The 14,960-nt window shown below is 37.3% G+C and overlaps 1 protein-coding gene across 4 annotated transcripts in view; it reads right to left on the bottom strand.

Annotated features, from left to right (window-relative positions):
• LOC110109393 (DExH-box ATP-dependent RNA helicase DExH1) overlaps positions 1 to 14,960 on the bottom strand; it is a 75,455-nt gene that overhangs the window by 44,093 nt on the left and 16,402 nt on the right. For all 4 annotated transcript variants that reach the window (XM_020840453.2, XM_020840452.2, XM_020840451.2 and 1 more), the window contains exons 7-10: positions 9,890 to 10,093; positions 9,646 to 9,795; positions 9,413 to 9,505; positions 8,736 to 8,950 (exon numbers count right to left, since the gene is read on the bottom strand). In XM_020840453.2, coding sequence (XP_020696112.1) covers positions 8,736 to 8,950; positions 9,413 to 9,505; positions 9,646 to 9,795; positions 9,890 to 10,093 — 662 coding nt within the window. The remainder of the gene's footprint in view (positions 1 to 8,735; positions 8,951 to 9,412; positions 9,506 to 9,645; positions 9,796 to 9,889; positions 10,094 to 14,960) is intronic.

The following is a 14,960-nucleotide window of genomic DNA, read 5'->3' as shown; positions in this document are numbered from 1 at the left end:
TCTAAAGTAATATTAATATTTAATTACTATGTATACATTTACGATAATTAGATAATTATTTATGAACTGAATTATTAAATTAATTTACTTAATTATTAATAATTTAAATATATTAATTAAGTTAATCAATAATAACTTTAGGGCTTCTATGGTTTTCCTTTCATCTCTCTTTTCGTAGTTGGCTTCTTCGGCGTCGATTGCTTTGCAGGTGTAATAGATTGCACGCGTCGCTTCTACGAACTCATTGTGGTTGTTCGATTTGCTCTGCGACGACTTTCTAGTCCATAATTAATAAAAAAAGTAGAACATGTTAATACAAATTATTCGTTAATCATTTTTCATTATTCAATTATATATTAATAATATATATTTTTAAGTTATAATATTAGATAATTGTATTAATATTAATTGATTATTATGCAATTAAAGTTAAATTATATAATTAATTATTTAATTATTTTTTTAATTATTGAATAATTTAAATTAATTTATTTAATTTATGCACTAATTACATCAATTAAACTATTTAAATTAATTTAATTAAGTATTATAAGTAACAATTGTATTAATTAAGTAATCAATAAACTTAGAGGCGTCTAGGTTTTGCCTTTCATCTTTCGTTGTTGTTCGGCTCCGTTGCTTTTGCAGGAGTGTAGAGATTGCAGTGTTCGCTCTTCGGCTCCTTCGAGGTTGTTCGACTTCACTCCTGCGACAACTTCCAACCCGAATCGGAAGTTACGACATTTTGATCGGTAAAGCAAGAACGAGAGCTCGCTGGTTGTGAAGGTAACTTTATCCCTTTCGCGCACCTTCTTCGGATAAATCCCACTACAGATTTACTATCTGGCTACCCTCGGATTTATACTAATCCTGGATTTTAACGCTGTAAATCCGTAAACCGTAAATCCGGCGAACTGTTTGGCTGGATTTAGTGTAAATTCCGACTTAAATCCCCGCTGTAATCCGATACCAAACCAGCCCCAAGGATTTAGTAAATGCGGGATTTAAGCCATAAAGTCTTAAACTCCGAAATTACCCTCGCCGGGAATTTAACCGCACACTAAATCGTTTGGCTTTATTTAGCGTAGATCCGCTTAATTCCCACTATAATCTTCCGACCAAATCCGTGGATCCGTCAAACCAGGAGGGTAGAGGAGAAAGGGTTTAATTAATTTTAATTAAATTATATTAATTAGTATAATTATTTATTTTAATTATATATTTATATATTGTATTGTAATTTATTTAATTAACATTATAATAAAAATGTTAATTTAATTATATATTAATTATTATTAATTAAGTTTATTAATTAATTAAATTTAATTAATTTAATTATATTATATTAATAAAAATAATTAATTATGTAATTAAATAATAAATAATTTATAATTAATTATTTAATTAATTGAAATTAAATAATTAAATAATTATAAATAAATTAAAATGATCTAATTAATTAATTAATTATTAATTATAAATTAATAATAATTATAATTTAATAAGAAAAAAAGCCATGCCTACCCCTCTTGCGATCGATCCTCGGCCGACAGTCCGCCAGACAACTCCCCCCGCCGGTCTTTCAAGGTATCAGTTTCTACTTAAACCCCGCCCTCGACGCACTTGATGTGCCGGTTGGAACCCACTATACGCGCATCTGTAGCAGCGATGGGAGGAATCCAAGGCGACAAGTACGTACGAGGCGGGTAAGCCCTATCAACGCTCTGTAAGCGTGGTGGGGACGGTCCGACTTCAACACCGAATTTTGACGCCGACGGGACTGCTACGCAAAGGTATGATGTTTCCAAATCCTATTACTCCGACGTTTGCACGAACGGACGGAGAGACCACCTATACGCGCTCTGTACCAGCGATAGGGAGGGAGCCCCGGTGCGAAGTATATGGCGAGGTGGGTAAGCCCTATACACGCTCTTGTAACGTGGTGGGAGAGCTCTGGTGTTTCCCTAGAGTACTGCTGAACGGCCCCAGACACGCTCTGTAGCGTGGTGGGATGAAAAACGGCCGTGTTGGTTTAAGGACACCTACCATAACACGCTCTAGTAAGCGTGGTCGGGAAGGCCCAACTCCCCTATTTCCCCCAAATGGGGATATGCGGCGTGCCGCCGAAATTTTTCACTGAAATACACAAGACTTGACAATTTGCAAGACCTCACTTAACAACACAAAAGAGCCATACTTGAACATGAATGCAAGAACTCGACTAAAATGTGGCAGAGGATTTATATGAACAACAGGGGACTTGGACCTGAAAAAAATCTAAGTAATTTCTAAAAGATCAAACCGAATGAATAAAATCAAAACTGAAGCCCAATTCAAATCAATTTGAACATGAAAATGAAACTTACAAGGACTCCAGAAGACTTTAAACAAATGTGAGCATAGCACTTTGAATTCAAACTGGATTGAATACAAGGGACTGTGAACTTGTTTGCACTCAGCTGCGAACTTGAAGTGAACTCAATTGAACTCAATTTGAAGAATGACAATGAATTCAGAACAAGATACTTGAACTTGTCTCTGAACTCAAGCTAAATCCAAGTTTGACATGAACATAAGGAGCTTGAACTTTAAGGACATAGGGAGACTCCAAAGCATGAGTGGAATTTGAATCGGGTCCGATTGAATACATAGAATGGGACTTTTGGAATGAAACGGAACAATAAAGTCTAAGTGCCAGTGGGAAATTAAATCTAAGCTCATGAAAGAAGAATGCAGCGAACTCTACGACAATCCCTATAATTGCCTGTTGATGTTGAGAAGGGCAACACTACTACTAGATAGTCAAAGACAACGTCCTCTATACAAATCCAGATATCATACCACCTGAGATTGGTGAAAGATGGATACGATACTGATGTAAATGACCGCTTCTACGCAAACACTTCCAGGGGATCGTAGTGGAATACGAAGGTCCCTGCATGATTACTTATGGATAACAACAGTTATTGTAAGTACAATGAATCACTGGGCTCAAGTACGGATATTACCCTACAACGACGGTGACCAAGATTCTACAATGCGTTGAGTACAAGGGCGACTCTATGTACAAAAGGACACCCTCGTGACAGAAAGGAGAAAATGTTTGAACAATTAGAACTAAATTTCCTGGTGTTCAAAGTCTCTTCTTAGTTTATACTGAGAAGAAAACACAGTTCGGGTGCCCACAAACACGGAATACAAGTCCACTACATTGAGACCTCAAGGGAGTTTCTTTTCCAAAACAACAGTCTTGCTCCAAAAGTTCGGAAGACCCTCGCGCGGTGAATGAGAAGGGGGAGTCAACATCCACAGACACCACCCACCGGATCTGCAACATTCGTACAAGCAGACAAGAAGGCGTGTATAACAGCTCTTCAAGGAAATGTTGTGCATTCAAATGCCTAATATTACACAACTACAATTATTCAAAAATACTCCTGCACGTACACTATAAATTGTATACACATAGGTAATAATGGTAAAATATAATCTCGACCCCGCATTGGGCCCTGGCGAGCGTGTTATTGGTACAGCACGTGATGCCTAAGGACTGTTGCGCGGGTCCATAAGTGAATTCAAGTTCCAACCTGATTCCTTCTATAACGCGGTCATAGAAGTTCGACAATGTTCGATCAACCAACAAATAAGTATACAGTTTGCGATGGCTAAGTATATTTGTTTTATTGCATTCATAATTAGGCTTCAAGGTCTATATTAAGAGAATTTATTAAACAAAAGCCATGAAGCCACGAAACCCGATCCTCCCTAAGTAGAATAAATAAGGAGTAGACAGGGTTCGAGACTATTCGGATTAAATATGCGGTCACCAAGTTAACCAATATTTAATTTTGTACATTCATATTCGGGCCTTTCAAGCGCTTTCAATAAAGAATTTTGAACAAAGGCATAAATCTAAGAGAACCGATCCGCCCTATCGCAAGTTGATAGGGGTCGACAAGGTCAATCAAATGGAAATGACCCAAGAACACACCGATGATGGCCATGTGATTGCTTATCTCAACCGGCAGGGGTTTACAAGCATTTTTCAAAATGATCTCATAATATCCAAAATGTCTCCAAGCTTCAACGCCACAACACAAACAACAACATCAAGCCTTTATCACCACTACAGTGGGGCAGGCTACATGAATCACTTTTTCCTCATTGTGTCCTTAAAAGTCAAATTCTCTGTTAAATTCTATAAAGAAAGTGCTATTCTAATATTTCTAACCAAGTCTTTTGGTCTACCCAGCCTACCTTTCCTTAATTCACAAGTCAAACTCAATACCTCTACTCCTCTACGATTCACTCAGGAAGCCCGATTTTTATTGTGACCAAACCATCTAAGCGCTGACTTCCTCAATTATCTTCACTGGAGACTACTCCACAACCTTTTCACTGATATATGCTTCATTTCGATATCCTATCTCTAAGAGTAAAGACATTGCAATCATCCATCCTGGAGCATCTTCCTCATCTCGTACCACACTTAACTTAGATATTATGTACTCTCTTTTAAAGGCCAAATTTAGGCAATCATTAAAGCATTGCAGGCCTCGGACTACCACTTACTTATAGAATTCTTCCCCTTAAGCTTGAGGGATACATTTCTATCCATTAACAAGCCGAGGCATTCCTACCACTTTCAAACCATCCAACTTGATTCTGCTTGATAAATCCCCATACTATTCACCATCACTCTGAAAAATAGATCCAAATATTAAACGTGTACTCTTATTAATGACTTATCGCCCCAAGTCACAATCCCTCCCTAGGAGGAAGTTACGACATTTTGTGCGGAAGCAACAACAGGAGTCCACCGACTGTGAAGTTAACTTCCTCCCTTTCGATCGCCTCTTCGGCCCTTTCGTTGCTGTTCGACTTCGCTCTCCGGACGGCTTTCCCTTCCCGCTCGGGTCGAAAACAAGAGCGGGAGCTCGCTGCTGTGTAGGTAATTTTCCCCCTACCGCACGCTTCTTTGGCCTAATCCCGTAAATCCGCCGAATGCAAGGATTAATGATGGTTTTGGATTTTTAATTAAAATTAATTTTAATTAATTTTAATTAGTTAATTCATTATTATCATTTTAATTAATTATAATGAATTTTAATTTTAATTATAATTAATTATTATTAATTAGTTATAATTAATTAAATTTAATTAATATTAATTAATTATGATTAATCAAAAATCATAATTAATTATGTTAATTAAATATAAATAATTATAATTAATTATTCTAATTAATTGTAATTAATAATTAATATATATAATAAATTAGAAATGATTCTAATTAATTAATTATTATTAATTATAATTAATAATAATAATAATAATAAGAAAAAAAAGCATGCCTACCTCTCTTGCCTCGATCCTCGAGCCGACAGTCGCCGACAACTCCTCCCCGCCGGTCTTCAAGGTATCAGTTCTAACTTAAACCCCGCCCTCGACGCACTTGATGTGCCGGTGGACCCACTATACGCGCTCTTGTAGCACGATGGGAGGAAATCCAGTGCGACAGGTACGACGAGGCGGGTAAGCCCTATACACGCTCTTGTAGCGTGGTGGGGACGGTCCTCGACTTCAACACCGACACCGCCGACGACTGCTACGCAAAGGTATGATGTTCCAAATCCTATTCTCGACGTTTGCGACGGACCGGAGAACCACCTATACGCGCTCTTGTACCACGATAGGAGGGAGCCCGGTGCGAAGTATATGGCGAGGTGGGTAAGCCCTATACACGCTCTTGTAACGTGGTGGGGAGAGCTACTGGTGTTTCCTACGAGTACTGCTGAAGGCCCCAGACACGCTCTTGTAGCGTGGTGGGATGAAAACGGCCGTGGTGTCTAAGGACACCTACCATACACGCTCTAGTAGCGTGGTGGGAAGGCCCAACTCCCCTACTTTCCCCCAAATGGGGGATATGCCGGCGTGCCGCCGAAATTTTCACTGAAATACACAAGACTTGAACAATTTGAAGACCTCACTTGAACAACAACAAAAGACTCATACTTGAACATGAATGCATAGAACTCGAACTAAATGTGCAGAGGATTTATATGAACAACAGGGGACTTGGACCTGAACAAAAATCTAAGTAATTTCTAAAGATCAAACCGAAATGAAATAAAATCAAAACTGAAGCCCAATTCAAATCAATTTGAACATGAAAATGAACTTACAAGGACTCCAGAAGACTTTAAACAAAATGTGAGCATGCACTTTGAATTCAAACTGGATTGAATACAAGGGACCTGTGAACTTGTGCACTCAGCTCGAACTTGAGTGAACTCAAATTGAACTCAATTTGAAGAATGACATGAATTAGACAAGATCACTTGAACTTGTACTCTGAACTCAAGCTAAATCCAAGTTTGACATGAACAATAAGGAGCTTGAACTTTTAAGGACAATAAGGGAGACTCAAGCATGAGTGGAACTTTGAATTCGGGTCCGATTGAATACATAAGAATGGGACTTTGGATGAACGAACCAATCAAAGTCTAAGTGCACAGTGGGAAATTAAATCCTAAGCTCATGAAAGAAGAATGCAGCGAACTCCTACGACAATCCCTATAATTGCCTGTTGATTGAGAAGGCAACACTACTACTAGATAGTCAAAGACACGTCCTCTATAAACAAATCCAGACATCATACCACCTGAGATTGGTGAAAGATGGATACGATACTGATGTAAATGACCCTTCTACAAACACTTCCAGGGGATCGTAGTGAATACGAAGGTCCCCTGCAAATGGATACTTATGGATAACAACAGTGTATTGTAAGTACAATGAATCACTGTGGACACAAGTACGGATATTACCTACAACGACGGTGACCAAGATCTACAAGTGCGTTGAGTACAAGGGCGACTCTATGTACGAAAAGGACACCCTCTGACAGAAAGGAGAAAATGTTTGAACAAATTAGAACTAAATTTCCTGGTGTTCCAAAGTCTCTTCTTAGTTCTATACTTGAGAAGAAAACAGTTCGGGTGCCCACAAACACCGGAAATAACAAGTCCACTACATTGATGACCTCAAAGGGAGTTCTTTCCAAAACAACAGTCATTGGCTCCAAAGTTCAGGAAGACCCTCCCCGGTGAATGAGAAAGGGGGAGTCAACATCAAGACACCACGCCACCGGATCTGCAACATTCGTACAAGCAGACAGAAGGCGTGTATAAGCTCTTCAAGGAAATGTTGTGCATTCAAATGATAGATACTTACACAACTACAATTATTTCAAAATACCCCTGCACGTACACTATAAATTGTATACACATAGGTACACTAAATGGTAAAATATAATCTCGACCCGCATGGGCCCTGGCGAGCGTGTTATTGGTACACACGTGATGCCTAAAGATGTTGTGCAGGTCAATAAGTGAATTCAAGTTCAAACCTGATCCTTCTATACGGGTCAATAGAAGTCGACAAGGTTCGAACCAACAAATAAGTATACAGTTGCGATGGCTAGTATATTTGTTTTATTGCATTCATATTAGGCCTTCAAGGTCTATAATTAAGAGAATTTATTAAACAAAAAAGCAAAATCCATCCACCCTCCGCAACAGTTTGTCGGGGTGGACAAATTCAAATTTACTTCAGCTCACAAAGAGCGAAATGCCTAGTCGAAAATATCACTAGGATCCATTCTCAAACAATCTCCTGCCAGTAAGGACGTGGTACGTGTCCTCTAACCGGCGGTCTGCCGCTAAATGGCCACCGCAGGATAAACGGTTATGACCCGGGGCCCTCTGAACCGCGTGGTTTTGCCGCCACAGATAGCGGTTATGGCCAGAGCCAATACGCTCCTTAATGGCGTTAAATCCTTGAGATATGAATCAATAGGGTATGATTGATAGGGCACAAAGCCCTCTGTAAGCTAAGGTGGATTCAAATCTGTTCCCTTAGACAAACATCAACCCCGGTCTACAAGGTTCCCTTGGACGAAGCAACCCATGGCTGCCGACAAGGATCCTTCTGTCAGGTTGGGTCGACTACCTCCTCTGACTAAGTAGACTAGGGTCCATGATGACCCGGGATGACGGAACCATGGGATCTTGATCGGGTCTATCATCCATTCCCCCACCATCCGCTTTAAGTTCCAGATGGTGAAAATTCCAATTTTAAATATCAAATTTCTCAAATCTTTCAAACCAAATTCCAAATATATGAACCTTCAAATTCTCAAACACCCAAATCTTCAGATTTCCAAAATTCTATATCCATTGCTGCTACTATATGCCAGATAACGTGTATTCTATACGTATCTGATTGATGACTAGCCTTAATCGAAAGTTCTCTCTCGTGATCGGGAGGGGTAATTAACTATAGGGGCTTGCGCCTATAGGAAACCAGAACTCAGATCATAAAGTCCTCGCAAAATGAGGGCGAAATCTCTGGGTAGTGTCTTATCTACAAACTCATCTTCCTTCCAAAATTTACCCCGGAACTTAGTTCGTTAAAACTCCCTCGCTCAAGCAAAAGCAAACAATCAAAAGTGCGGCGAGGAGGCCGGGGCCGAATTTTCAGAGCCCACAAGTGACATGATCCCTCTTTAACATTTAAAGTTTACCAAAAAAAAGCAATGCAGTAAGTAGACGCATAAACAATCTGAAAAAATTAAATCATAAAGCAAGATTGTTGAACGTCATAAATTCTTAATCACTTCTGTATGATGCATAAATAAGTACAAGAAGATAACTTGTAGAGGAAGAACTTGCCTCATATTCCTTTGTGGCCTATCAAATATATCACGCTGATTAACTGTTGGCATGGAACCATGCAATGGAAGAACTAGAAATTTGCTAGAATCACCAAGAAAAGAGTTTGCTTTAATCTTGTCAAGCAATTTTGATATCTCATCCCATCCAGTAAGGAACACAAGGATTGCTCCATCACCTTCATATCGACAAATATACTCAACTGTTGCTTCAACCTTAAATGATCAAACAAAAGAAAAGCAAATGAATTTTGCAACTAGAAGCACAGCAACTAAACAAATGGCATGAAAGTTGATGCACTACACCAAAATAATTCAACTCTTAGGCTATTCAGTTTTTTGCAAGATAACAATATTTCTCTTCTAAGTAAAACAAATATTTTCCCACTATAAATCATAGGGGAACGTGGATGCATGCATGGAAATTTGCACCGGTTTAATGCTCAATTGCTCATGGCATGGTTACGCTTCACTTCTTTAAAATAAAACAAATATCTTCCCAATAAAATGAATCATTATGGGGAATGTATGCAATGTTATATGCATGAATGGATAAAGATGGATACAGATGAACAGACATGGCTTATGCATGGGCCTGTGCATATGTATTGACAGTAGTAAAGAAAGAGAAATGGAGAGAATAAACTAAAATAACAATTTTAATAAATATCAACTCACAAGACCCAAATCAAGCAACGAGCCAGACCACGCCTCAAGAGAATGCCTTGTGGACATGCTATAATTTTTATAACAGCTATCAATTTCAACATCCTACAAAGGAGAAGAAAGAACAAACAAAACACGCATAAGAACTCCGTTGAAAATAGGATTTTATAATGCTACACAATGCATTTGCGCCAGTTTAATCTTGGCATATTACCAAGCCATACATCTTACCTTTAAGTCCTTACCTCAAACATTTCAGTCAAAGGGTCATTTTTTCTCACTGCCTGCCTCCTCCTAGAATTTCCTTGAAAATTACCAAACTCGGATCTAATCTGGAAACGAGTTTTCTCCAGGATGTCTTCAAGGAAAATTTCTTCTACAGGAAAAGTAAAACCCTGGAAAACATCCAATAAGACATTCGTGATGGCCAGAATCCAGAAAAATCAAAAGTGAGGTTTCTTAATTTGTAATAAAGGCTAGTTAGAATACCGGAATATGAATTACAGGTGAGTTTCCAAAATATTTTGAGAAGAGTTCAGCATTTATTGTAGCACTCATCAAAATTAATCGAAGGTCTGGACGCCGAGGAAGAAGATCACGCAAAATAATGATGAGAAAATCCTCATTCATGCCTCTTTCATGAATTTCATCAATTATCAGATGACTAACTCCTCCTAAATCAGGCTCTTGGACCTGTTCACAAAGTCAATTTTAGGCTTCAAAAAAAGTTTAAGCCATAAAGATAGCAAAATCTCTCACATTTAATAACATGCAAACATAATTAGGAGGTTAGAGATACACTGAAGTATCAAGAATAGACCAATAATAATAATAATAATAATCAATTTATCATTCTAATTATTATTATCATCATCATCAATTAACATGTTTAATTCAGAACGAAAAGATTATTTGGTGCTAAGAGGAAGATTAAGAAAGTCATACTACTAGAACTAAAAAAAGAATGAACTTTGCCTTGATAGACAAAGGTTAATGCAACTTTGAATCAATGTGACAACAAGCAATGAAATCCATTTATGATTTATTTGCAAGTACCCGTCCATCAATAGTTTCAAAATGAATCAAAAAACTTTAAAAATTGAACCCAAAAGCAACAAACAGCTAAAAAGAAAAACTGTCACCAGAAGACTATGTCATTATTAGATAGCCGTTATTGCTCATAGAAACAGCCACCTTCCCTTAAGCCTCCTGAATGTGACAAGAACCTCGGAAGCATTTTTTTCTTGGAGGTAGATTTGAGTTTTCACAACCAAATTTTTCCTAATGTTATGTCAGAGTTTATGTAGATCAAAGGTAAAGACTTTCTACAGGTACAAACTCCCTTCCACTAACAGAAGAATACGCTTGAATAAAAAGAGGTTGCAACTCCATTTTAGGTTCAAATTTAATATCCAGGTTTCAAGTTAACTCAATAGGGAATAGTTGGGTGGATAGAGGTAAAATTATTGAAGATCTTATGGTTCCATTATATTGGGTATACAAATGGATACAATCTGCTAACATTGGAGAAATTCTAGTAATATCATCTAGAGAGCCAAATTAGCAAACTATGGATTGTCTCCTCTCAAGTATCTCAAGCAAGCTTGTGTGGAAGTCTATGGCAAAGACATACTAATGAGGATATCAGGCATTGGAAAGTCTACCAGAGGCGGGGCCGACGATCTACGGCCACGATCACGCCGATTTATTTTAAGTTATTTTATGTATTTTGATTTATTTATGTACTTTTCCAATTTTACCCTAACTTTAGGGAAGAGATTATTGTAACCCCAATGGAAGTGAGGGAAGAGATTTTCGTAACCCCAATTGGTACTTTGGTCCAAGGTTTAAAATTGCGTATTCGGGTATTGAGGCGTTTTTCGTTCGTGAGGCGAGGCGTAAGCCTCAAAATCAAAAAATTGCGTAAACATAAAATAATTAATTTTGTATATACTAATGAGTAAATAATATATAAAACATAAAAATGCACAAGATAAATAGCAATGACATTAACATATCACATAAGAAGTTAGGAACTCACTAGTCATTAGCATTATCATCACTCATCAGTCATCACTAAGGGGGTCTTCATTTGAATCATCATTATGATGAGCTGCTCTCTCCTCTTCCCCCTCTCCTATAGAGTCCAATATCTCCCAATCAGCTTCTTCTTCCGCATTATTAGTTATTTTCCTCTTCCCTAAATAGTAAATATTTTTGAACAATATCATAATGAATAATAATGTAATACATTAATAAAAGTTAAAGAAAACAAAACTATATTATTTATATACCTTTTTTGATTTGTTCTTGAGTTGTGGTGGATGTGGATGCTTTAAGACCATCAAAGAAATCAACATTTAAATCTTCATCTTGTAATTCAGACGGCATCACTTCAACTTCATCATCTACAAACCACTCATCATCAGATGCCACATCATCGCAAAGCAAAGGATCTTCATCATCCATTAATCCTTTTTTCTTCAAATTTCTATCTCTGAGTCTCCTATTGTACATAATGTACACCAGTGAGTTCATCCTCAATGTCGACAAGCGATTTCTCCTCTTTGTATGCACTTGGTTGTAGGTACTCCAATTCCTTTCACAGCCAGATGGTTGTAAATAAACTTGGTTATTTTTTTGGCTTTAGTGAGTGCATTTTTATGTTGAGGTAGATCCCCAAGCTTCTCAAGAATCAGATCTATGCAATGTGTAGCACATGGAGTCCAATACAAATGTTTCCTCTTCTCCATAAGTTTATTACCTGCAGCCTTATAAGAACTTGCATTATCTGTCACAATTTGTACAACCAAATGTTCTCCAACCTCATCAACAATGCTATCTAATAATCTAAATATGAACTCAACATCTTTGACCTGGTCAGATGCTTCAATTGACCTTAAAAACACAGTACCATAAGGATTATTAATGAGGATGTTGATCAGACTTCTATGTTTGATATCAGACCACCCATCTGACATAATTGTTACTCCTGTTTGGGCCCAAGTCTTCTTAATTTCTTCAATGCTTTTATCAGTGCTTTCCAACTCCTCCTTCAAAATCCATGTTCTTAAATCATACATGGTTGGAGGTTTGAACCCTCTCCCAAATGCTCCAACTGAACGAATCATGTTGTAATAAGCAGGTGATGTTGCAACATTAAATGGAATTGCATTTTCGTAGAAGAATCTGCCTATATCCTTACACACTCTTCTCCGCGCCTCTCTTGCATTTTCTGGGGCCATCTTCTGTGTAGTAGAAGGCCTATCCTCTGATGTGTCAACCATATAATGATCCATAGGCCCTCTAGCACCCCTAGATGAAATGGGCTTCATAGAAGAAGATGAATCCCTGACGCTGCGCTCACTCCCGTAGTAAGATCCAGCATCAACTCTATCCTCAAATTGCTTCTGTGCAAGATGTTTTGATGTGGTAGACTTATTCATGTATGACTTTATCTCTTCCCTTACAGCATCAGGAACTTTGGAGCATGGAGCAACATTCTTGTGAGAGCCTGAAAGGTGTTCCTTCATCCTAGTCACACCACCTTTCACAACTTTATCACAGTAATTGCATTTCAGATAGACATATGTTTTATCACTTCCTCCTACATCCACCTGAGTGCTATATTTCCATGCTGGATCTTTTCTATGACCTGATGCAGCCTTATCCTTATTTTTGACCATCCTGATTGAGAGAAATTTTAGGAAGCAAACGAGTTCTTACTAATCTTTTATATGACCTGATGCAGGTCGGAGGAGACAGCAGCCTCGGAGGCTCGGACAGAAGCGTACGCTGGTCGGACGGAGAAGACAGCAACCCAACTCGCAGTCTCGCAGTAGAAGAAACCTCCAAGCAAATAAGTTTAGGGTTTAATATGCGGGCTGGATGTGTTCAGTATTATATAATGTCGAGCCGTCGATAAAGCAGAACACTGCGTACTCTATGCGTATTTATGCGTATTTTGTGCGTACACCCTACGTGCACATTGCGTGTTTTGGAGCAGATGTAATTTAATGTATGATTTTGTATTAGTAGTTAATAAAACATGATTTTCTAGGTATTGTTTGAGTACCAGGAGTGTTAATTATTTTATTGTGCGTACATTATGCGTATCTTATGCGTTATATATTGGTAAACTATGCGTTCACCATACGTTTTTTGTGCGTGGTCTCTGCGTCAACATTGCGTATTTTTAATGAAAGATAAAGTCAAAGAGAAAAAAGAACATTTAATGTACATCTTTAAATACAAAAAAAAGAACATTTAATGACTATGTACAATATAAAAAATATAAGAACAAATTAAAAGAACATTTATAACAAATACAATTTTACAAGAGACCCTAATGTACATCTTCAACAAGACAACAACATTTTATACATAGTCACCTTGACAACAACATTTATAACTTGCATTACCTTCTGTTGTCCAATATAAATCACCTTGACAACCAAGCCTTCCCTCCATCACTGCGATACTTATCCTCCTCCCATGTTCCTGATGCCAATAACTTGTTAACAGAAACCTGGTCAGGTTAGAGAGGTTTAAGTTTACAAGTTATTGGCATCAATTTCATGGGAGGAGGATAAATATCGTAGTAATGAATGGAAAGCTTGGTTGTCAAAGATTATTTATATTGGACAACAGAAGGTAAGATTTTTTACAAGAGAAGCTTGCTTTGACACTTTGCCATAAGGCAAACGTTCCTGCATTATATAGTGAAAAATTTAATGTTGAGCAATAGTAAGTAATAAATTGTAAATAAAGGCTCATAAAAATTCAACCTACCCTATTATCCTCTCAACCATATTTGCCACCCGTCAGTCCACAGCTAACGAAAATTATTATTCATGTCACGGCCCCTCAGTCCATACTCCATACTAAATGTAAGTAATCAAAAATATTTAATAGAATGTGTGCGTGTTTTATGCGTACTAAATGCGTAATTTATGCGTTTGTTGTGCGTGCCTTAAGCGTATGTTATGCGTATTTTATGCGTTCGTTGTGCGTACTATGTAAAAAACATTTCAAAATCATTTATAAAATTATTATTTTTTGCTTTAAAACAAATAAGAAATTCAAACACTAATCTTTGAACGAAATTGCCAAACACAAACTTCCAAACAAACATCATATTCCTTATTCCTCTTCCCTAAATACAATCCAACAAGAGCCATAAACCATTTGTACTTGTTCAAGTATCATGTTCAAGATTAGAAAATGAAATCATACAAATCTAACAAGAGCCATAAACATCATATATTCATATTCCTTATTTCTTCATCATTTTAATGTAAGTAACTTACAAACAAAGATATATATTAATTAAAATATTTAATAGAATTTTATGAATAAAATTTACTGCTTATGTGTGCGTGTATCATGCGTGCGTTATGCGTACGATATGCGTTCGTAATGCGTATTTTGCGAGTTCATTATGCGTATTTTATGCGTTCGTTGTGCGTTCTATGTTTAATATGTAAATTTTTCGTTGTGCGTTCTAGTAAGTAATAAATGCTCATAAAAAATCAATCTACCCTATTATCCTCCCAACCAT

The sequence above is a fragment of the Dendrobium catenatum genome, unplaced genomic scaffold, assembly GCF_001605985.2.
Source record: "Dendrobium catenatum unplaced genomic scaffold, ASM160598v2 fragScaff_scaffold_231, whole genome shotgun sequence".
In the NCBI taxonomy this organism is placed as follows: domain Eukaryota; kingdom Viridiplantae; phylum Streptophyta; class Magnoliopsida; order Asparagales; family Orchidaceae; genus Dendrobium; species Dendrobium catenatum.
Note: the sequence above shows the minus strand (reverse complement) of the source record. Positions and strands in the feature narration are given on the sequence as shown.